We start from the raw sequence: 24,648 nt of genomic DNA, 5'->3' as shown, positions 1-24,648 counted from the left end.
AGCATATGCTAAAAAGAAGAATGTGTTCAGAAGCTTGGCTGTGTGACATGCATAATATCCACCTAAATTCCCAAGGAGAAATCACAGCATCGCTTGAGTAGATGATCCATTTCAATCCTCCCTGCGAAGCAAACGAATTCACGTCTCTAAGAGGACTTTTCCTGGAGAACTGGCCACTTTTTCAGTGCTGGGAAGTGCAAGATACCCACATCTCCATCCAGACTCGGTGACAAGCACTGAAAAGGGACATTCCAACTGCAGGCAAAAAGCAGCAGGTGGGAAATACGTTGCTTAATGTAGAACTGTGCAGAGAGGGCAGGAGAGAGTCGCCTTCCCAGCTGAAGCTGCGTCCTGGAGAAGCTCATTTATCAGGCATGAATGACTGATATTTAGAAGCTAATAAATATTTATTAGATAAAAGCTAAGTAAGTTTTAATAGCTCATATAAAATATTACCTAATTTTCATCATGTAAGAGCATTATAACCAGATGCAGTGATGCATAACCCTTAACTTGGTTAATTCATGTGCTGAAAGCCCTGAATCACATACTTCCAAAGATAAAACTGATAAAATACAGGTACTTTACTTCGTACGTGAGCAGAACAAAGCAGTAAGTGATTTGCTGGCGTTGCAACAGGAGCTAGAAATTTCTTATGTTATGCTGAAGTATTAACATAATAGCCATATCAGTGTGTGTATTTTCACATCAGGTCAGATGTGAAATACTGTAAGGGCTATTTGAGTTTTTTCCACCTGAATAGCGTGCTCCAACCTGCCACTCTGCCCCGCTTCTCCTAGTGAAAGCGGTCCTGTGCTCTCACGAAAGCAGCTACAGCAGCAGATGCACCTCCACTTCCCCAGATCATCTTTTTGGAGTCCCACAAATAAATCACCTTTGCCCTCACCTCTCACAACAGTACTTGCAACACTATCATGCTTCCCTGACGAAGCATTGGTTTGGAAGAGGTGAGCGGCTCAGGGACCAGTGAGACGATGCAACTCCTTCACCTCCTGGCACCTCTGCTGGGAGCGAGGGTGCCGGGTACCCGCTCACTCTCCATCAGTGCTTCGCTTGGCTCTTGGGCAGAGTACAGCAAGGAACTGACTGTAGGCACATCCTCCATGTAACAAAAGAAAACCAAAACCCAACAAAAACAAAAGTAGAAGGAATCGAAAGTTACAGCAAGTGGGTTTTCTTGGGGTTTTTCCCTCCTCTTCAGGGAAAGTCGTCTCTCTCCCCTCCATGTCCATTGCTGCAGCCACTTCCAAAGCATGCGTAATTTTCTGGAATGGCGTTAGTTGGTTGTGAGCAGTCAGGATGATTTTCAGCGTGTAAAGTCACACTCTGGCTCTTCTCTCCTCTTTCCCTGCATGTCTCCATCTGACTTTCTCGATGCCCTCCATACCCACGAGAGATCAGCAGCAGCAGTGCAGCATTACTCCATCCCCCTCCACCAAATTTTCAGCAGAGGAAAGTTTGACATTTTTCATTAGTTGAGGGCAGATCACTCCACATCGGAAATACAAACGCCCAAATAAACTCTGTTAGCAACAGTTTCAGCTGAGAGGTAAAAAACAAACAGAAGTTGGCACTCAGCTACCTTTTCCTCCACAGAAAGTGCTGAGACACCAGTACTGGAGTTCCAGGCTACTTCATCCCTAACTTGTGCTAATTATACTAGAAGTCCAGTGTATTTACCGTGCAGCAATCCAGACTTTTATCACAGAATGAAAAAGTAATTTTAAATTCATGAAATATGGAAAAAAAAAAAAAATTTGGATTTGACATCTGTGGTGTTTCCAAGACTGCCTAGAATTACGAACACACCAAGGAGGGCATGATGAGACAGATCCATAGATGTTTTCAAAATTAGGCTGCTTACCAAAATACATATTTACTTGTTTGACCATGACGTTGCCAAAAGAGACACACTGTCCTTTTGGAAAATGTCATCCATTTCACAATTTTCCCGAAAATACTCTTTCTTATGCTTTTGTGAACACCTTAGCATACAAACACAAGCATCAAAAATACAAGAAAACAAACTAAGTGTCACAAACCGCCAGTTTCTTAGTCATGCGCTGCTTCTCCCAGTGTCAGAAAAAATAAATCCTGCTCTGCTTGGCATGCCAGTATATTATTTTAAATAAGTAGGAAGGCTGAAAGAAAGTCCTCCTTCATCTCCCAAACCCCAAGAGAAAATGAAGGAGTTATTTCCAGAGCACGTACTCAATGACCATCCAGTGAAGCCTATTCATTTTAGTCAGGCTTCACAAGTCCTGCACCACACCTAATGAACACACTGCCGCCTTCTGATGCCTCTCACACCACCAGCAGGAGAAGATTAAAAATAATTATGGAAAAAGAAAACAAAATAGTCCTAAAAAATTCTTATTGGAACACTTCTCCCTATAATTTCCTTAGTGTTTGTTCCTTCTCCCTTGGAAGAAGCTGCCACTTCATGCAACAGGTGAGCCTTACAGTTGCAGCCTCTACTTGCATTGTATGGAAAAAAACCTCAAGAATTTTGAAAACAGAGGCATGCGGGATCTCTACTGTGTGAGCGGGAACTTGGCACACCCCAGCCATCCTTCCTGCAAGGGTTCAGGTTAACCAGTCCCCCTGGGAGAGCCTGGATGCAACCGTGGCTGTTGTGGCCTCCACCGCTTAGTCTTCGGCTCATGGGAGATTTGTTATTGGGGCATCTAGTGCTCCAGACCTTCCAAGAGTAAAAATCATGAGGTACAAAAGCTGCCTGTCAGACATTCATGCTTCCTCACCGCTGAGCAGTTTCTCTGCTTCAAAATGCACGTCTTCCAACACTGTCTGCGCACAGCACAGGCTTCGCCCAAGCTAGGTGCAACTGAGAAAAGATAAAAGGATAAAACTAGGTCCTTTGAAATAACCAAGAAGCTGCAAGCCAGGAAATAAAGAGTTCATGCTCTACCAATACCTTAACTCTCACCCCATTTCTTTGCCCTGACGGGAGTATCAGCACTGCTCAGTGCGTACGCTCAACTCTGGAAACATTTCACGTCATTGACCACAAATGAAGTGAGATACAGACGTGCTTTTCCATAAGCTGGAAAAGGCTCTGTGGCCAGGGAAAGGGGAGGTTTCCAGTCGTGCTGGCAGCCCGGTGGAACAGGAGGGCTGCGTGGAAGGAGCTCGTGGTGGGGAAGAAGCCTCCCGCAAACCCTGCAGCTGGAGACTGCCCACCTTCCCTCCTGCTGCAGCTCCACCTGCTTCAGGCTCTTACAGCCATCGCTTAAAATGCACTCAGTGAAACTCCTGGAGAACTTTCAGACCTGTGTAAGTAAAGTTTAATCAAGTTGATCTTCTCAGAGTACTTCTGCTCCTTGTTCTCCTCTGCCTATCCTAAGCAGAAAGGGGATGTGGCAGTTGGCATGCAGCAGCTAAGGCTACACTTTCTGTGCAGTGAGGCTCAGCAATTAGGTTATTCGTGCCTTTCCCCGCTGCAATTTTTAAGTCTCTCATCCCTGCTGTCTTTACAGATTCAAGATTCCCAGTAGGACCTCTGATGCTGTCTGTCGCAGCAGACCCTTCTGCAGACCCCTCTGCCTTAAAGGAAACCAGGGCTTACAGCCCTCTGACTGCTCAGGGAGCATGGCCCTGGCAATCCAAAAATCAAGCCTAAGACTAGTTTTCTCTGATGAGGAACCTATTAAGAAAAGGCTTTGTACCAGAGGACAGTTCCTAAAACTTCAGTCACCATCCCACAATAAAGCCCAGGACTAGTAATTTCTTGTGGTCTCCATTTATCTTACTCTTTCACATAAACCTCTTCCCTGCACATGCTTGCCCTTCATCACTAGAAACAAACTGCACCCAAAACCTAGCAAGGTATTTTTGTGTTTTTCTGTGGCTAAGACACCCACAGCAGTTTTTGTTCAAAAATAAAATAAATTCAACTAGTATTATTAGAAGGGAGGTATAAATAGAGCTCAGAGAGGACTCTCATAGCCTGCTCCTCAAACACGCTTCTCCTGAACAGCAGCACATCAATGCTATTTCAAGTAGCACCTCCCATTTTTCACTCCTGAGTATCTCAATGTGTGTCAGCTTAAGTAGCCAAAGAAAGAAATGGTTACTTAAGGTTACTTAAATACCTCGGAAGGGGTGGGAGGGAGAAAGGGTTGTGTTAACAGGTTGCTCACCAGGCAGGGTATAGGGAAGCGAGCATCCAGACAGCAGCTGCTGAAGCACAGATAATCCCCCCGGGTGTGCTGGAGCCCACCCTTCCTCTTCCCCCCATGCCACGCTCAGCACCTACAGCGGGTGCACAAGCACCCCAGGGAGAAAACACTTCCCTCCCTGTGCCGGCTGCCTTGAAAACATTCATTGATGCAAGCATAAGCCCAGGCTCTTGGGGTAGCGATACTCAACATTTTCCCCTCTGGTATCCATGGAAAGAGATTAGCACTCCAGTATTTCATTAGCCAACAGTGCTAAGTATTCCACCAACCTGTGGAAAGAGTAAAAGCACTGAGATTAATGTATTTGTGAGGCTCTGTCGAAGGGTTTGGGATATTTTGTTTCACTATAGCATAAGGAAAGCAGCTGTCACCTTGATTATAGTGCCCTCAGTAACCTGATAGTTCTCCAACTAATCCTAACTTCAGCCAGCTCCCCCTCCATTTGAGCGAGCACAGTTACTGGTCACTTAAACAGTCAAATGGTGATTTGCACAAAAATAAATTTTGAGGTGATGCTGTCAGTCAGAGGAGGAGCACCGCCTTCATCAGCACTTTGCACCCACCATTCCCATCCTCCCCGAGTCCGAGAGGAGAATACAAAGGCTTCCAAGAAAACCCAAAGAGCACAGAGAAATGCCAAGCTGCAAAGCTTGGCTCCACACAATCACTTTCCAAAAACCAAAGGGGATGAGGGATGCGGTGCTCAAATCATTCACGTCTGCTTAAACACTTGTTTCGCTCGCTCCAGCACTGTCAAAAAGACACAGCTGACGAATCAAAGATGGAGCTAGTATCCCTGATACAGGGACTCTTTTCCACCCCAGACCAGTCACCTCCAGGTTTTTTTCTTTAATTATGGTCTAGCCAAGACGTGCCAGCAGTCCAGCATCTCCTTCCCGCCAAGAGCTCTGCCACTACTTTGGTTGCTCCCAACCGTCCCCTCCCGGTTCCCCCCTTTTCACTGCCGTGAGCTGAGCAAGCAGGATTCCTGAGGGTGGGCAAAGGACCAGAGCAGGCCCGGTTTTTCATCTACCTCTTCTTCTGCTCTTGGATCTTGTACTTGCAACATGAGACTGAAGAGTGGTGCCAATGCTAACAGTTACCTGGCTTGCCTGACAGAACAAAAGCAGCAGGGAGAGGGAGGGGAAAAAAAAAAAAAAAAAAAAAAAAAAAAAAATCAGTCTAATGAGGTTGGAAGCACAAGAGATTACAGAGAAAAAGAGCAAATAAAGAACTTAAGATACAAATTACAATTAAGTGCTCTATAGTTACCATGTATGGCACAGCATTGCTCAAAAATACCATTACCACAAGTCAAAAAAACCCACACTGAACAAAAAGCGACATTTCTGGTAGGAAACCTGTAGTCTTACACCACCACCGTGGTGATAATGGCATGAGAAAACGTGCAAGTTGACAGGTTAGAATTTAAAAGCCCTTAGTACAGGTTGCTTTGTTTGTTTTTATCTTCTGATAAAAACAGCCTACAGCTATGCAGACAATAACATGGAGCACTACCCATCACTGCAGTACGCTCTATCATACCACTGTTGAAAAACAGACTTCATTTTTCCCCGTTTTATTTTGAAGACAAAAGCCCATTAAGACATAATGTCGTTACATCTGCTTTGATTTACCCAAAGGGAAGTCAAAGCACTTACGCTATATGCTTTAACTGATAAATTTACATAGCTCCGTGGACAATGTTTTATAATTTCATTATTTATTTCCCTGGAAAAGAATGTAAACTTTTATTTATAAGCTGCTTCACATTTTAGAGATGTTTGGCGTAACACAAAGTCTTTACTTGTACACTCAGAGCCAGCACAGCACTTCAGGCTTTGCAATTAGTCACAAAAAGACCCAGCAAATAAAAAAAAAGTCTTAAGGAAAGCTAATTGACAACTGCAAAGCACACAAGAAGGGCCCGCCTCTGCTTAATTGAAGGTCATTTCTGTTAAGCTGCATGGTATATTTACCACCTGGCTTGTAATGGCTGCTTTTATTCAAATGCTCTGCAGTAAAATATATGCACATGTAGGGGATGAAGACTTTATCATTGCAACCTTCTGCAAGAAATTAGGGGAATGAGGAAGGCTCGCACACTTTTGCAGCAAAATTAGGTCAGAATGCCTTTGAACAGCTCCATCTGAAGGCTGTGCCAGACTTCAGATGAAGTACTTTTTAGTGCATGAGACCCAATGGCTTAAGAGATGAACTTCTATACTGCTGATAATTATTATAGTACTGTGCATTGCTGCCTCCCTCTCCACCTGTGGATAATTATAAATAGCCCACACTTTCGAGTTCCTGACATAGGCCACTAGGTTAATACCACTTCCAAACCCCATCCTTTCTTACCATGGGTCACACGCTTCAAGCATGACGACCACATAACTCCACACAGACTGGGAAATTATGACTTGCCCCATACATACTCTTAACTAAACACTCCCTGAATATACACGTATAGCTAAACGACATTAGCATCACAGTAATTAATGATGTGAAGCTGGAAAGTGCCAAGTTGGCAATTCAAATGCAAACCTCTCTCTGGCCTCTGGTGCCTACGTACAGCCCTGAACCGTGCGGCCAGGGAGCATCACTGCCACCGGCTCCGCCACCTCCTGCCCTGCTGCAGCACGGTCAGCCCCAGGGCTGATGCTCTTCCACAGCAGCTCCTACTCTCTATGGGCTTCAGGGCTATCCCCAAACAAAGCATACTCCAGTCATCAGGCCAGGAGGGCAAAGGCCAAAGAACTATCCCCAGATATATAAAGCAGTTAATTATACATCTCTTCCCCACCCAGCCTGATGGCTCAGACCTCAAGGAATGGGCAATAGAGCCCACCAGCCCCCACAGCCAGTCATGTTTGTGTACAATTTCATTAATAAATTCATCTGTAAATTAACTACAACAATGCCAAAACCCCAGAACTGAATGCTTCAAGGAGCAAAAGGGGGTTATGTAGCCAAAACAGTAACTCTGGGGTCAAATCCACCTTTTGTGGAGCTTAACAGCATGACAAGACTGGCAGTAAGAAAATCAAGGCATTCAGAATTTTAAGCCTTTAAAAAAAAAAAAAACAGACTTTTCCTTTTTTTTTTTTTAGTTCTTAAAATTCACAGCTGAGTTCACTCTAGCAAGCTTGGCTGTTGGGAGGGTTGTTAAGATACACAGAAACATCCACCTCCAGTTTCCTACCGCTCCTTGTTTTGCTCTCCTGTTAGGTGACACTACTAATTGTACAGCTGCTACAGCTAGCTGCCAGAGATTGCTCTAAGGAGGCTTTCCAATTAGGTTAGCTGAATTAAATAACGACAGAGAAAGATATAAGCTTTTTCTGTGCATCTCTAGGAAGCCACAGAGAAATCCCCCAAAATACTCCTGCTAATCCTCCCTTAGGACCCCTTCATCTCTGATCACAAATACAGAAATCCCATGTGAGCTGCTCTACTACACGGGAACTGTGCCAGCTCTGACTGTCTGTACAGCCACAATCTTCATGACAAGATCCTACCTACTTTTTTTGAGACTGACAGTGTCTGCCAGAAATAGTTTCCTTCTCAGTCTTCCTCAGGTTCCTCAAGTCAAATACCTTTACACATTTAAACCAGTGGAGGTAAGATCCTCAGATGTTAATGTGAAACAGCAAGGAGTAACATGGTGAAGCATCATCACAGAGACTCCTATCTGTATATTATAGAAGCACCACAATTTTCCCAAACTAAGATTTTTTTCTGTCATAACCCAAAGCTGCCTAATTCTTCCAGTGCAGATAGAGGAGGTCAGAAAAACAAAAAAATAAAATGATAGGCACATGACCTCGGTAGCATTACTAAATATTCACAAGCCCAGAAGACTTCTTTAACCCACAGACAAGATTCATAGTTCTCAAAAAAAGTATCAGGAAACCTTCATCACTATTAAGTGTATCTGGCTTTTGGTATATGACAATTTATGCCACCAGGCAGAAGACCAATTACAGGTGTCCACCAGAAGAGACCTGCATCAAGATGCCAAGTCACCAGCTCTTGGTTAAGTGGGAGAGATGCAGTCAAGAAAGCAGCATTAGTGAAAAGCACAAAACCCCAAACCTGCCAAGGGCAGAATAAGCTTTTCAGGTTGTGATCACAATAAGAACAGGAACAAAAGGCAAGAAAGGTCATTTCCCCTTTCTAATGCCCTACAGTTACAAAACACACAAGAAGTGGCATTTTCAGCACAGCAATACTAATAAGAGTACTGTCTCAAACCATGTTATACCCAATGCTCTTGCGTTATCAGGAGCTCAGAAGCTCCCTCCATCCAGTGAGCCCCAGCACACTGGCACGGGCACACCTCTGCCTCCCCACCCCAGCAGAAAGGCGATTTATTACTGAGCCTGAGCCTCCGCAGCAGCACAGAGATCCCCCCTTGCAGAACATAGCCCTGCTCTTCAACAGGGCATGGCTGCTTGGGCTAAATGCCACCAGAGAGAAAAGCGTTTCCAATAGGCAGCACGACTGGAGACAGCCAGTCATACTCAACTTGAACGCCCTGTCTCCTCCAGCACCTGCGTGCTTGAAGGAGGTTAAGTCTGTTTTTAACAGGTGGCCATGGTACCTACTCTCCTCACCCTCAAACCCTGCACTGTCAGGCCGTTAAGTGGCAATGAGGTACCCAACCATGATTCAATAAGTTGGAGATAAGGTTGTTAAATGGTATTAGTACATTTTTTATAGCCAGTGTTCAGAGTAGCCGCTTCTTCCACACCCTCGTATCATTCCTCCCCCCTGCACGCCAACAGATGCCCTATGCTGCTCCACAGGAAGGACCACAGCTTCTACCAGAAGGGCAGAAACCATCTCATAGTTTGCCACAGGGCTTCCTCACCCACCTTCTGCTCACTGCCAAACTCTCTGGAAACTTCTGGAGACCTCTGCCATGTTTTCACGCAGCAGACAGACATGTCCACCAGAGCATTTGGGTCAAAAGGGAGGAAAATGCAAATTCGGTTGTCCCAAGCTGCAACATGGGCAGATAATTTCAGCTGAGCCAGGAGTCCATTTGGGTCACAACAGCTCTGGTGTGATCTCCCAGCCTGGCCAGGTCAGGTACAGACCTATGCTAACCACTATTCCCAGTTTTTGTCTTTAAAACAAAATTTTTCTAACTCATTCACATTTTGCAATGACCATGCGTGCCCCCTTACCAGGGCTTTGAGGGCAGAGGGAAGGCTGTGCTGGAGAATCAAACCAAAGGCACCCATGGGAGCTACAGAGGATCAAATCATACTTAGCGAGGAAAACTGTTACAAAATTGCTGTATTAAATCACAAGTGGAGAAACAAGAGGGAAACCATTTGTAAAGACCACCTTCTGTTTAAGGCTTTTTTTCCTAGTAAGTTAGGTCAGAGAAGCTGCTATTCCCATCCTAATTCAGGCCAGGAGAATTATTAAGACAATTGTGAGAGCAATTTTGTTCTGTTTATTTAACTGGGAGTCCTCCCCATGTTCTGCAGGGCATTTGTTTTCCCGACACTTGAAAGACACACTGCCTTTTGTAAAAGATACACATACAAGTATATAAAATAGAAATATACGTAAAACAGAGATCTATGTAGAATAAAGATCTATATAAAATACACACACAAAGTTTCAAAGACCTTCCAAGCTAGAACTGCAACAGCTGTAGAGAGCTCAGTGCTGAATGCTCTGTAGAAGACAGTCTCTATGAACCTGTAATTTCAAACATACTCCAAAAAGTTTTGTTTCGTGGCATTTTAGATGTTACATTCAAAAAAATCAGCCTTCACAGCTGAGAAATAATCAAAGAGCACACTGCAAAATTATAAGCAACTCCACCAAAGACAAGAATTTATAAGCTATACGTGGCACTTCAGTAACTTTTCCTATGTACCTCCAGTACCAGTCACCTTTCTTGTTCTACCATGGAGAAAGAGATTTGTGAGTTCCACATGCTACAGACGCCTAAGTCACTAATGATCCTAAAGCATTAATCTTCTAACATTGTACGCTGCCACAGCAGTTCTTGAGAACTTTTCACCTTCTTATAATGAGACTTATGCAAGCCAGTTACTAACATAACCAGGTTTCACACCCCCTGTCCATGGATGCTCCTTCTCCTTGCTGCACACTTCCATGCACTGTGCTTGCACTGCCACCAGTGGCAAGTACGGAGTGTCCCTGAGCTCCCGACTGGGAAGAGACACAGTCCCACGGCCAGGACAGGACCTGGACGTTCTGCAATCCTCCTTCCATAGAAAACTCAGAATCTTGTGTCTCAGCAACATTATTTTATGCACATCCTTGCTGCAGGAATTATACACTATTATTATTTATAGGGCTAAGCCATACCTATTTTTACTATGCAATGTCACAAATTTATATTCAACAGAAGCTCGATTTTTGGATGTCCCAATGATGATGCATTTCCATTACTTTGAACTAGCTTCACCTTTCCGCTTTGCTTCCCTTGCAGGTTTCCATTTTAAATAGTAAGAACACCGTCAATGTCACACCTCCGCACCTGCATATTTGAAAGCAGAACTGCACAACACTTGAAAGGGATCCGAAAGAAAAGGCTTTGTGGAGGCTTTCACCTGGTAATCAGTTTAAGTGGCACACTGGTTCTGGGATCTCCACATCCAGAGCAAGCACAGATAAACAACCACAAGGACAAGCAAGCAAAGGAAGAATCTGTCTCCTGGACATCTCTCCTCTCCGCAGCCTGCAAGATATGCCATGCATTCAAACCCATTATTAGCCTTCCCCTGCAAACCCCAGTCCAAAAAGCAAACAAGACTCAGCTCTTAAAGCCAAAAGAAATCAAGTGCACCGGGCTTGGCTGGTCACAGCTGTGCCCTCCAGCTGCTGCATCCAGCCAGCTGTTCCTGCAGGTACTGCAGAGTCACCACAGATGGAATTAATGCAGCTCAGCCCAGAGAAAGAGGAAAGCTTGCTTCTACTTGTATAACTAATGGAAGGACATAAGCAGACATACCGGAGAGGATCCTGGGGAAGGCAGGAGAGATGGAAGACCTAGTTAGGTTATTCGTTCATGTGGCAGCAAGCACATTACACTTTTTCTTCTCTCTCGAAACATCCTTAGTCTTGAGGCCATACCAGTCACGCACCCAACTGCTCCCTGAGAAGTATTTCATCTCCCAAGCTATACTGCTTTAGCAGCACTGTTTCCTACAGCTCTATGAGACCATTACAGTCACACTTCTGAAATACACTTCAAAAAATAAGGATGGGCCACTTCACACTGATCTGAAAGGTGACAAGTGACCTCCATCAGTGTGGAAGCACCTCTAGCGAAAATTATGCTTTATTATGGTTAACCAAGCAGGAACAAAACATGTCTGACAACATAATATTTAAATACAGACAATACATTCTGGCTGTTAATCACAATGCTGCTTTCTGAACATTTTGATTCAGTTTCTGCGTACACCACAGGCTGTTTGACCTTCTGCAAGTCCCTTTGTCTCCTTACCATTAACAAGAGTACAAAGTATGTATTTATCTTCACGCTCACAACTCAAACACAGCCAAACAGGTTTTTATTTGAACTTTCCCAAATCAATTCACCTTTAGAACAAAACAATTTATCTTAGAAGGGAGATTTCTAAAGAACTTGTTTATATATAAACTAAAAATAGTGATTTCATATGGAGCGTCCAGCTCAGGCTTTAGTTAAGCACAGCTTACGTGACACACTAATAGCCTATCTACAGACAAGGCCAAGTTTTGCAGATTCCTCACCGCCCTATTAGTCATTATTTCACTTTAAATGAACCCCCTACTTGAGACGTCAACAAAAATAATTTGTTCAGTGCAAAAGTACTTGTTGCAAATGGTTGTTAAACGCTATTTTTTCTCCTACTGCAATCAGTTTCCCATACTTTTGAGGATTACATGTATTTTGTATTTCTGCCTAAATAGCTAGTATGCTTTTGAAAGCATCCCTCAGGGCTGAGCTAATAAAGAAAACAACATACATAGAGAGAACTGTCATCATTACAGGGTCAAACACTAATGCAGTCTTTACTCAAGAGATTGCAAATTATACTTCAATGTGAGCACGAGAAATCTTGTTCCCAAATCACTGAATAGTGCCATGTAACCTATGAATAAATTACTAGTCCTGAAAAGATTATAGATAGCAGTTTACTATCGTCTTGTAAGCATGAACCAAACATAACCAAACAACAAGCTGTTCGCAGAACAACCTGAAGTAATTCTCTCATACTTGCTACAACACAGAGAGCAAAGCAACTTGAATGTGGACCAAATTGCTTGCTCATGACTTGTGCATCCTCTCAAATGCAGCAGCACAGAAGGCATCTTTATGACTTACATTCAAGTACGGTCTTACGTGCGGCCTCGAATTAGCTTGCCAGTCTCAAACACAACATTTCTGTTAAAAATCATAGTCAGTCAAATCTCTTCAGAAGACAAAAGAGTACTTTTCCGTAACTAGACAAGAGCCCTTTGTTCAGCCGCTGAGCCTTACTAAAGCCTGTAATTCTTTGCCATAAGGAAAATGTTTAAACTGGTCAATGGCAAAAGTCAATTTGATGAGATAATGTAATTAATAAATGCCATCCATATGCCTCTGCTCAACATTTTACAAAGACAATTGGCCATGAAGAGCAGGGCAAACAGAGAGCTCTGCAAACGACTGGCTGCTCCGCAGGGAGCTCAGCTGCTGCAGGGAGAGGAACAAGCTCTTCTCCAGGCTCAGGATTCCCTGCCAAAACACCACGTTCCCCACCAAGGACGGCAGGTAGCTCTCCACCATCCTCTCTGGAGGCATTAGATCATAGCTGCGTGTTTGAAGTGGGGCTTTTCATAACTCGCACCTCTGCTAGCCAAGAAATTAGGCTTTGACCTCTGCTAGTCAAGAAATTAGGCCTTGATCTGGTCATCCTGAGATTCCACTTAAAGATTAGGACCACAGAGACTTAGATCCATCAAAACTTCAAACAAACCGAAGGCTTACAGCTCATTCTCCAAAGTCCACCATCTTTATCCCATTAGCTGGAGCAATTGCCTCAAACCTACCACAGAGGTATCATCTGCCCAAGAACCACAATCCCAGTACCTGACTTCAAACCCTGAGATATTTGTCCTGACTTGTTCCTGAAGACGAGGCTCTCATCTACTTCCTCGATAAGGATCTAGAAAAAAATGCAGAGAAAACATCTCTGCACTTTAGGCCTGAATATGAAGTCAGTTCCAATGCAGACCTCGGGGCTAAGATATTAAAAAGAGAAACTGCTTCAGTGTTTGATCTCGGGTCAAGAATCATCTGTTCTTTAATTTTTAAAAGATAAGCTAACCTGGGAGGGAAACCTATTCCCAGAAAGTGGCTCCTGAGAACATCCAGATAAGGGGCAGCTTCACTGCAGCACCAGAATAATAATATCCAAGATTGGTGGCAAAACCCAGAGCTCCCCCGAATTTCCAGCACAGGCAGTGCAGGCAGCTGTTGGATGGGAGCACCCAGATGTTCAGCCAGAGCAAGGGAAGCAGCCATTGTAAAAGCTGCTGGCTGATTCCAGGCGCTGCCAAGCCACAAAAAGCAACGGAATGGACGGCTATTTATTAATTCTACAGCGAGGAGAAAAAGCTCACGTGAGTTGAGGAAGGGTGGAAATAAATCAAGACTAAAAAATTTCCTACCTTTCTTTGGAACTTACTTGGCAATGCAGATTTAACACGCATAGGAGAGACACACACGGCATATAAATCTGAAACGCCACCTAGCTCTTCAGCCCTTCATCTCTCTTCTGTAATTGCTATCTCCAAAGACTAGCTGCATTTTTGAAAAAAACAACATTCCTCATCTCCAATACACTATTAATTTTCCAAAGACCAAAAGCAAAGTAACCATTAGAAACAAATGCAGGAAAATTATAGCATCGTGCTGCTAAAATACTAAATATTTCTGAAAAATATACCAAATACTACCCTTGGATCATCCTTCAATAACTACATTTATGCCAACAAATCAGTGCTCAGATGCTTACAGAAGAACCAGAAAGACCACCCAGTTGATGTTGATGCCCCGGTGCTCTATTTTACTGAAAGCCTAAAAACTAACCCCACACACGCACTGCTGACCCGAAGCAAAGTCTCCAGACTCCGGAAGCCTCACTGAGGAAGAGGAGAGCCATGATTAACCTTCTGCTAGGAGAGCAGCACTATAACGCTGCGGTACGCAGAACAACCTGCTAGCCAGCAAAGTTTCCCAACACGCGTTTGGGCTTGCAGAGAGGATTAGACCATCACACAAGCTCTGGAAAACCATTTGTCCCACTGCTGCAAACCAGGACGAGATGGAAAGGTTTATCAGCCTCTTCCAAATGGGAGCTGACAAGTACAGCTGGATACTTGGCGCTGCTCTCTGGTGCTATTAAAATCAGCAAGAGCTGATTCCCGCTATCATCAGGACTGGACCCAACCTTTTAAAAGGCACATTACACCTCTCACTTACAGAGTTTGCCTTTTCTTTCCAGCAGTTTCACATTGCCCTCTTTCCCTCTCCTAAAAGCAAACCAGGAAACCTTCAAAGTAGCTAAAAAACCTATTTTTTGCCTTTCAGCCAAGCCTGGGTGAATCCCCCCATGTCCTTCCAGGCCCACCGGGGTTACCGGACCCCACTCTAATCTGACGTCCCACCGCACACCGCACTGATGGCAGCAAACCACCCCGCAAGCCCTGGCTGCGGTCCACCAGCTTTGATGTGGGCAACGCTTGCCACCATGCGCAGCCTGGCCTGAACGGCCCCAGCTCCCCCTCACCCTCTGCGTCCCCACCGTGTCCCCAATCGCCTGCTCCCCCAGGGGAGCTGGCACGGCGCACCGGAGCGCATCTGTGGCGTGACAGCCCACGTCGGGGCACACAAAGCGTGCACCCAGCATGGACAAACCGCTCCCAGGTTCAGTGGCGGGTCTCATTTCCAGGACATTTTTAACGCAGCTCTGACATCTACTTGGTCCACCCCGTTAAAAGGGTTTGTTGGTTATATGAAGCAAACACAGGCAACTCACTGCTTTAGGAAACAAAACTTCCTGCCGCCTTCCCCTCCCCTGCTCAAAAAAACTCCTGGATAATTTACTTCAGAAACGAGATTTTTACCTTACAGCTTTGCCTAGATAATAAAAATAAATGGCAGAATCAAACAAAGCAGAAGAAATTTAGAGCTAAAACTACTCGACAGTGCTCTGGAGCACTAGCAGGTTTTTTTAAGCATCCATATAAAATCCTTCTTATGACCAGGACAGCCTTCTGCAGAGACGACAGATTTGGCATCTATTTTTTCCCAGAGACTAGTCTACAAAATCCTACCTTAAGGGACCACGTAGCTGCTGCCAGACACAAGTGGAGAAGAAAAAAAAAAAAAAAGGGGGGGGGGGGGTGTGTGGAAATCCCACCCTCCCTCTACTTTTCCAACATCTCCACAACTTTTTGGCAGCAGCGAGGGTGCTGCGCCAGGGCCAGGCAGGCTACCCCCCACTCTCCCCCCTCACCCCCCGAACCGCGCTGCCCCAGTACACCCCGACAACCCGCCGCACGCTGCCGCAGCGTGTTCATCCTAAGGCAAAACAACATAAAACTTAATACTTTACTAATTACTGTGGCAGTTTAATAGTTACTACACCATCAGAGAACTTCTTAATAACAGCATTTCTATAAAATTAAAGTATATTGTACCTCATTAGCCAAGGGTGTTTCTGCAGCGCAGTTATACTTAGCGGAAACGGGAGTCAGCGTTCTACACAACCCCTTCTTAATTAGTCCTTAAGAAAAGTGTTTTGCAATTGTATCCTTAGAAATCTCTAATGATGAGCCAGATTTCATGAAGGCTGTGACTGGGTTAATTTATACAACAGCTAGACAACTTCAAAAGTTAACCCAAGCTAGTGACATCGCTTAGTTCAGTGGAGCAGCTCATTTTAATTGGATTAAATGATCATGGTTTTTTAACTTTGTACTGAAACCTCAATTTATTATTTCCTAATATTCGCCCAAACACTGCAACCGTGTCATTTGCATGCCCCCTTCCCTCAAGACAGTCTCAGATCTAAAAGATCTCAGATCTCAAAGACTAAAACCCTCCGGCCGGCCTTCACCGGCTCTGTCCGGCGAAAGGGTGGGAGCGCTTCGCCGGAGAGTGGCTCTTCCAGAGGTACAAATCCCGGCAGCCGAGTTGATTGCATTAAGCAGAGGTGCCCGGTGAGCAAATACACTTGCGGCTGGGAAAAAAGCGTCCACAGCGGCATCGCCCCCAGCGCCCCGCAGCAAGCCCCGGCGGCGGGCCCGGGCTGCGCGGAGCCGGCAGCGGCAGCGCGGCGGCGGGGACGGGCGGCTGGCCGGGAGGCGCGCAGCGCTGCGCACCCGCGCAAGGAAAGGCGCAGCAGCGCGGCGTACCCGAAGGGGTTTGGGGGGGGTGGGGGTGTCCGGAGCCGCGCAGCCAAGGGTAATTACAGCTTTTTTCGCTCTTTTTAGCAACCGGCCGGGGCGGGTTGATCTTGCAAGGAGACGCTCCCGCCTGACGGCCCGCGGAGCCCGGCGGAGGCGGCGTTTCCCGGGGGCGGCCGCTCGGACGCGGCGCGGCGCGGCGGCTCCCGGCGCTGGGCCGGGACAGGCACGAAGCCCCGCGGGACGCAGCGCCCCGAGGGCTCCCGGCCCCAACCCCGCGCCGCTCCGCCCCGCGGCCGCCGGGCAGCCCCCCCTACCCGGGGCGGCAGCGAAAGAGGCACCGGGGGGGGGGTCCGGGGCTGGCAGGCGGCTGGGTCGTGGCGTCAAACTTCGGGCGAAGCTCGCTGGAGGGCGGCAGGGTGCTCCGCTTGGCTTCGTGGGCTTCACGGGGGTCTTTTTGGTTTTTTTTTTTTTTGGTTGCGGGGGGTGCTGCTGCTTGCAGAGCGCTCAGCCACCTACAACTGCCCCGGCGGGCGGCGATGCCGGGGCTGCGCGCCCCGCACTCGGCAGACGGAGCCGGGGCGGCCGCCCCCGTCCCGTCCCGTCCCGTCCCGTCCCGTCCCGTCCCGCCGCCGCCCCCCCCGGCACTCACCGGCTGCCCGGAGGCGCAGGCCACGAAGCTGACGGTGAGCGCTAGCCACACGCCCCGCATTATTCCCGCGGCGTCCGCCTGGGGCCGGGCACAAAGGAGAAACCGGGCAGCGGCGGCGCCCGGGGCAGGGCCGCGGGCGCCCCTCGGTCCGGTCCGGCCCGCCGCGCTCCTTCGCTCCGCTCCGCGCTCCGCTCCGCCCGGCGGGCCCGGTGCTGCGCGGCGCTGGGGCGCCCGGGCTGCAGGCTGCCGGCTCCGCCGCCCTCCCTCCCTCCGCCCCGAGTGCGCGGCGGCGGCGGCGCGGCTCCCAGTTAAACCCCGCAGAAATTCCTGCAGGATTACAACACAGATTGGCAGCTCCCCCAGCCAGTGGAAGGAGGCGGCGCGCCGCCGCCGCCGGCGCTCGCCCCTCGCAAATTCAAGCAACTTTTCCCCCTCCCCTCCTCCTCCTCCTCCTCCTCCTCCGCCCCGGTCTCCCCTCTCTCGTCCTCCCCCCCAGTGGAAAACATGAGCAGCACCGCGGGCCGCCCGAGCGGGGGCTGGCCCGGTATAAAGGCGGGGAGGTGGGAAGGCTCCCTCTCCGCAAGGGAAATCTGGCCGCTGCCGCGGGTTTTCAGCGCTCTGCCGCCGCATTTCGCATCGCTGCTCCGCGCCGCCCTCCCCGGCTCGCCTGGGTGGCAGCATCGAGGGTCGCAAAAAAAGAGGACTGGGGGGCGTTAAACATCACGGGCAAGGGGGACATTCCCCAAATGCCAGCCCGTTTTGGGTCCCCGCTTGGCCTTCTGCCCCGCGGTTCGATTTTTCGGACTTTTCTCCCTCGACAAGAAGACTAGAAACTTTTAGGGGTGAGGGGGGTGGCAAGCAAGGGAGGGCTGCGCTTTGCACCTAGTTACATGGATCCAGGAGCTATGTCTTCAAAATAAATATTGCAAGAATTGACAGCCCCAAGAATGCGTGCTCCAGAAGCCAAAACAAGAAGTCTTGCTATGACTAGTCCATGGTATTTCTCAACTGGGGAAAATGGTGGTGTTGCGGAGCTTAGGAGCCTCAGCCCGACACGCTCGCCTATGCCAGCATGTTTCCACCGCTGAACGTGTCCATATATTACCTCAGTCATTGGACATGGGAAAGGAGCAATAACCAGGAAAGCGAAATATATCAGTCTCGCTTGCAAACTACCACTTGTGATTTAATTCAGAAGGCTGCAGGCAGTGTTTTATAGCGCGAGTCGAATGGTTACGAGGACCGGGGTGGTGTCTTTCGTTTTAGCAAAACCTATCCCTCTTAGAGGACCCCCGCCCCGGAGGGGGCAGGAAGAGCCCAGGAAGATTCCCCGGGCGGTTGTTTTTCCCAGGCAGATGTTTTTCCACACCCTTCGCCTTGCTCACCCTGTGCTCTGTGGAGCGCTTTGGCTGACGGCTGGTGTTGAGATCCCAACCACCTTCATCTCCCGCTCTGGTTGCCCTCCTATCAAAACAGGAATGCCATGTAAGAAAATAAAATAAATTTGGCACAAGCAGTCCCTCACCCCACTCATCACCTTCCCAGCCTCTTCCAGCCAAAGACGCATCCCTGGAGATCCCTGTGCGGTGTGGGTGCAGCAGCTGGCTCCGTGCTGGGAAGCAGCAGGACCCTTGTCCCCAGAGGGGTAGGTGGCTGTGCCTGGAGCACTCTCGCTGTGCGTGACACAGTCCCAGGAACGTGATACCTCTCAACAGTTACCATGCTTGCTATTTCTAGATCCACCTTCCGGACATGCCATGTCATTGATTTTTAGGCTGTATTCCCCACTGAAATCTTATCAGATTTTCAATGGTCTGCTCCTCGTGGGTATCACACACAGATCATTTAATACATTCCTTATATTAAACAGACTGTTTAATATAATCCTTCTACTTCCAAGTATGTTGCAAATACTTAGGACCCAATTCTGTGTATCCTCTTCCTTGGTAGGCAGCAGGATTGCAATCCAACTAAGCAACAATTTCAGCGCTGTTTGATGTGGGTGAGTGAAGTGCAGTGAAGTAAAGAGAGGAAAACTCCGGTTGGGCCAAATGTGTAGGACCTCACATAGGCACGGGGTCTTACAGGCACCCCCGTCTGCAGGGATGGGAGAGATAAAGGGTTGCAACTTGCCCCAAGTCAAAGCGGAAACCAGAAATAGCATTCCTTATGTTGGCAGGATCCTTAACAGCAGGAAAACAGAACGCCACATTAGAAACAAATAACATGAAAGAGCAAATGTGAAGACAGAGAAGCTGAGTACAGGAAGCATCCTAAGGGTTGTCAGACACAAAGGGGCAGGTGATTCACTACACAAGTGTATTTTTTTTAGCGTTCAGGCCTTTCAGGCACGTCTTTAATAAATAAACCAAGATCACCTTTTCTTTCATGTTACAATCCATGATTATCAGGGATTTACGTACTCAGTAGAATCTATCAAAGACCAAAATATCGTCTGCAACCAGCTAAGGGAAGGCCTTCCTCAGGCAAAGACAACAGCAGCTAATGGGCTCCTCATGGACCACGAGTGTCCATACGGGCAGTGCCCATGAAGGACTCGGGGCTAAGACCTACAAAACCTTCAAATGCCTACACACATCCTTAAACCTGTGCAGGGGCAATCTCTGATGCCAAGCACAAAGCTAAGGACACGCGCTAACACTAGAAGGAGCAGAACTGAAGACCAGAAGCCAGAGAGATGATTTGGAAAAGAAATCATGACCCTTGTAGGTGACAGAAATAACAAAAGATTGAATTGGGAGCCAGTTGCTCCCTCCCCACACTCCTGAGCCCTCCAGCTGGGAGGACCGTGCTGCGCTAGGAGCATTTCCCCGCATGGTCCCATGGAGAACGGCTGTGCTACCTTATCACAGCCAAGTGCTCCAGCACCTGCTCCTCATGTCGCCCTGATTTTACAGGGACAGAGGCAAGTGGAAAACCCCACATGAAGCTGAAACCAAGTGTTTTTAACCCAAAGGAATTATGTAATAAGAACTGCAATGAGAGGGTAATCGGAGCCAGGTGATGAGACAGAGCTGCCAAGAGAAAGCTGCAGGCCTGGGCATTTCTGATGCAGACTGTCAGGCAGCGATCACCACGCTGCCTTTGTGCCACCCCGAGTCCCCCCAGCTCTCCGACGGGCACTGGCCACCCAATCACAACCCCGACATCGAGTCAAACCAGGCTGGAGTGGGATTAAGGTGGGATTAAGGGACAAACTTCACCAAAGGCCCTTTTTTTACAAAATGTGTTATATGCTGGAAGGATGCAAGAGGACCTCGCGTGTAGCATGTGCAATGTGGTTATCAACCAGAGAAAAGCCCCAACTATAACCCAAATGTCCACCAAATCTGAAAATTCAGCCCTAGGTCTCTCCTAGGGGGAGATAAACCTTCTGGATTTGTAGCCTATGTTGCCTGCACTGTGCAGTCAAAGCACTGGGTGACTTCACACAAATGCAAACATTTCTAAAGCTAGGAGTGCTACAGAGCAGAGACTTTGCAGGACCCATTTAGTGGGATGAGCCATGGAGTTTCTGGAATTTTAGGGAAGAGTCATGGTTAGAAAGAGATGGGAGCTGTGCAAAAAAGCAACTTTGGAAATCTTGGGAAAAAGATTTCCAGCCTATGGCTACCAAGGCACCATTAAGGATAAGTATGCTCATCATAACAAGTTCCCGAGTGCTTCCCAAGCATTTATTTCTGCGTGGCCAAGTCCTCCAGGTGACTTGCACGACCAGGAGGGCTAAGGAAAGAGATCTACATGGGGAGGAGAGCTCCTAATAATGCCGTTTCTCCATTAAGATTTGGCCAATAGTACAAGGTGTGATTGAGAACGCTTGGCCCAAAGCACCAGAGAACACAGCAACACCCTGAGCCTCACGCTGCAGTCAAGCGGGTGATGAGGTGGCGTTGGCTGGAGCTAATGTTTGTTGTATAAAAGATCAGTGGCTGCATTTGTGCCCAGGATGGGATAGCCTTGGCATCTCATTCAAAGGTCATAAGAGGTGGCAAATTCTCCCAAATAACTTATTCAAAGAGGAGCAGAGCCTGTGAAAAGGAAGAAAGCAGCTGACATGAAATCTGTTTGAATCCATGCCGGCAATGGTCTGATATAAACTTGCTAAAATATGTTGGTAGGACAGTTCAGAGTGAGATTTATTACTACATCTCCAAACTCCCAAATTTTACGTTTCTAATTTGAGAACCATAGAACTACCCATCTCTTCTATAAAAATGTCTCACTAAATATTTACAAGTGCAGTCATGTTCATTTCTGTATTACAATCTGAATTCAGGGATGTGGTAGGATGGGACTGGTGCTCATGGGACCATTGAACCACAGGAGAGGTGGCAGCAATTTTTGGTAACACGCCACTGAATGGTTCTTTTCTGCATCAGTTCTTAATAGTGTAATTATATGAACATGCATCCTTCTTCAACAGGCTCTTGTTGCAAGGGTACCTCTTCTAAGCATCCCCAAAATAACTCAGGACATCTTTGTTTCTCTTTGATTCAAAGGCCTCTTCTGCTCTGCAGCTTCTGAATCATAAACTTATGCAGGCTATTTATTTTTTATTCCATCTATCTGTTTATTTTGGTTAGATATGAAATACAAAATATGTCTGCACAGAACCGGGCGCTCCCTGATAGCTGAAGCAACAGCATGGCAGGAGCTAAGGGCACTGTTAAGCAACCAGTGCTTGTTGTGTCTGCTGTGGCACCACCAGGGCCATACAGTTGGACTGTTGGTGGTTTATAAGGTGATTTATAATGCTGGGCTTTATATGAATGCAACAGAAAGTCTGAGCTTGGCCTGCAACTTAGCTGGGCAACAACTGTCAACAGAAAACTTGCAGCAAACAAAACTTTTTTGTTCACTTTCCATGGAAAAGAATAGCGGTAGGGAGGCCTAATAAAGAAGAAAATAAAAGACTTGCACTACGGACAGAGCACAAGAAGCTCTCTCCTAAGAGATGGTGGGTTGGGTGAAGCAGTCCAGGAGCAGCCTGAAAATGGAGCTGGGTTGTGTTTGTTGTTGTGCAACAAAAGGAGTGATTATTGATGCAAAGAGACAGAGAGATAAACGTAGGCTGGGGGCTTCACTCCAGCAATGGCTGCAGAGGGGGATGCTGCAGGTGGGGTGGGCAGGGGGGGATCTGGAATAATCTCTTGCTTGGCAAGAATGGCGTTAACCAGCTTTCCAGAGGAGTTACCTTCAGAAAGTCGTGACCCCCGCCTAGAGGGGGACATCTGAACCAGTCGCTCATCCAGAATCAAAGATGGCCTTTGCACCTGGCATTAAAGTCCACCTTTGGCAGCGGTCCTAGAGCAGGGCTCATTCCCTGCTGTTCAGCAAGTTGCTGAAGCTTTTAAACATAAAATATATGCCTCGAGTGCCTTGCTGATTTGGGGGTCTCTTTTCCAGGGGAGGTGCCTACCAAGCACGATAAGCAAAGTGAATGACACAGTACTGACAGCTAAGACCACCAAAAAATTATGAAACTTCACCAAAGAAACATTATATTCCCAGCTTTGGCTCTCAATGTTAACTGCCGTAAGACATTCAGTGTCACTTTGTGCTGGCCTCCTGAACAGGATAAAATTTACCACTCTGCCATTCTAGCCAAGGCTATTACACTTTCTTTTTTTTTTTTTTTGTTAGAACAAAATGTACCTTTAAAATACAAAAGATAATTCTTTATCTCTGAAAGTTTCATTTAGAGCCATGGCTCAATATTTGCCTCAGATATTTGCATACCTGGAAGTGTCTCATACGTGATGATCCCTGCAAATGAAGTGCATTGTTGATTTAGTTTATTATCCCAAAAGATGATATCGTGGTTAAGGTTTGTATGCGGTACATCAGGAGAAAAATACGGAAGGGTTGAATTGAAATAGATTTTAATTCTGCCAGGTATACTGCTGAAGTTAATGAAAGTCAGTTAGACATACATTTGGCGGCTGTTGCTAACTGAATAATACAAGTAATAACAGAGGCATCTATTCAATTCCTGATGAACATGAGTAATTTCCATTATCTTAAAATGTGTAGGAGTTATGAATTATAGTGGCAGAGATTGCCCAACACTTTTTCATTATTATATCTTGTTGTCAGTTGCTTATACATTTGCCAAAGTTTAATGCATCAAGCTGAAATTTCCTATGCTGGGTATGAGCCTCCGGCTGACTTTATTTGTTTTGTTTTATTTTTGTTTTGCAAGTTTTATCAAGAATGGTGCATCTGTATCCAAGAGCAAGGTTAGGAGAAAGTATGTTATTTTGTCTATGGTAAGCCAAATTCCTTCAAACATTTCTCTGAGAAGATGTTTTACCTCCATGCATGGAAGCAGAGAGCAAAAATTTGGCAAAAGGAGTCAACCAAACACCAGAAATTTGCTTTTCAACACATTTGGGAAATTATTCCCAAATTTGGACCATGTCTAAGTATTACTGTCTTTGCAGTTTGTGCATGCTTGGTAGAGACTTGTTAAATTCTGACATCTAAAAATCCCGTCTAGGCCGGGCATGTTCCAGCTCAGAGCCACTGAAATCTCTCTGCGGTTGGTCTCCAAATAAAAGGTCTGGCTGTAGATTTCCTCTCAGCACTTGCGAGACAAGGTCTGCTGTGTGTGCCTGCACAGTGAAGGGGAAGAGAAGGGAATTTGATTTACTCATGGAGGAATGAAGAGAGGGGCAGTGGTTGTAAGAGTTGGAGAGTGAGGAGGAAGAGGAGGGATACAAGGAGAGAGCAGCACGGTGGGAGAAGGACAAGAGCGAGAGTGGAGGAAGGCGTTGACACAGAGGGGTGAGTGCCGGGCCATCAGACCCACGGTAGGTGATACCTGCAGGGGCAGTGAGGGAGGAAAGCGGGGTGATGCAGTGTCTGGGGTGGCCGGGAGAAGAAGGAGAGGGAGAAGGTCCTGCCAAAGACAAGATGGTGCCCATCATTGGGCAACTGTGTTCTCCTCCAGACCTCAAAATTACCACCGCCGGACGTAACACTCCACGTTCCTCTGCTGTCAGCAAATAGCAATGGGAAGATGTCTGTCTGCCCCAACACTCTGCATTGGCTGATCAGCATAAATAACAGGCTGCGTAGTGAGAGATAATGTTGTCGGTACGATCCATGCAGCGTTTTGTTGCAGAAGTTGAAAGCTACGGAGACACTGACAAAGATGACTGTAATTAAAGATGGTATCATAAGGCATTAGCTGCAAGAACAACCTTAATTCTGATGTTTCTCAACTCCGAGTACTTTGCTTTGTAGCTTATATGTTTTTATAGCAAATGTTTTCTTAATGTTACTCTTAAAATACAATGCACAACATGTCACACT

The 24,648-nt window shown here is 46.8% G+C and overlaps 1 protein-coding gene across 1 annotated transcript in view; it reads right to left on the bottom strand.

The window, feature by feature from the left end:
• The window catches only part of SDC2 (syndecan 2), a 59,547-nt gene extending 42,177 nt beyond the window's left edge, over positions 1 to 17,370 (bottom strand). Inside the window, exon 1 of the mRNA XM_075706186.1 lies at positions 17,311 to 17,370. Within this exon, the coding sequence (XP_075562301.1) occupies positions 17,311 to 17,370 (60 nt within the window). The remainder of the gene's footprint in view (positions 1 to 17,310) is intronic.
• Positions 17,371 to 24,648: the final 7,278 nt, after the last annotated feature.

This window comes from Pelecanus crispus, chromosome 2 (assembly GCF_030463565.1).
Source record: "Pelecanus crispus isolate bPelCri1 chromosome 2, bPelCri1.pri, whole genome shotgun sequence".
NCBI lineage: Eukaryota > Metazoa > Chordata > Aves > Pelecaniformes > Pelecanidae > Pelecanus > Pelecanus crispus.
Note: the sequence above shows the minus strand (reverse complement) of the source record. Positions and strands in the feature narration are given on the sequence as shown.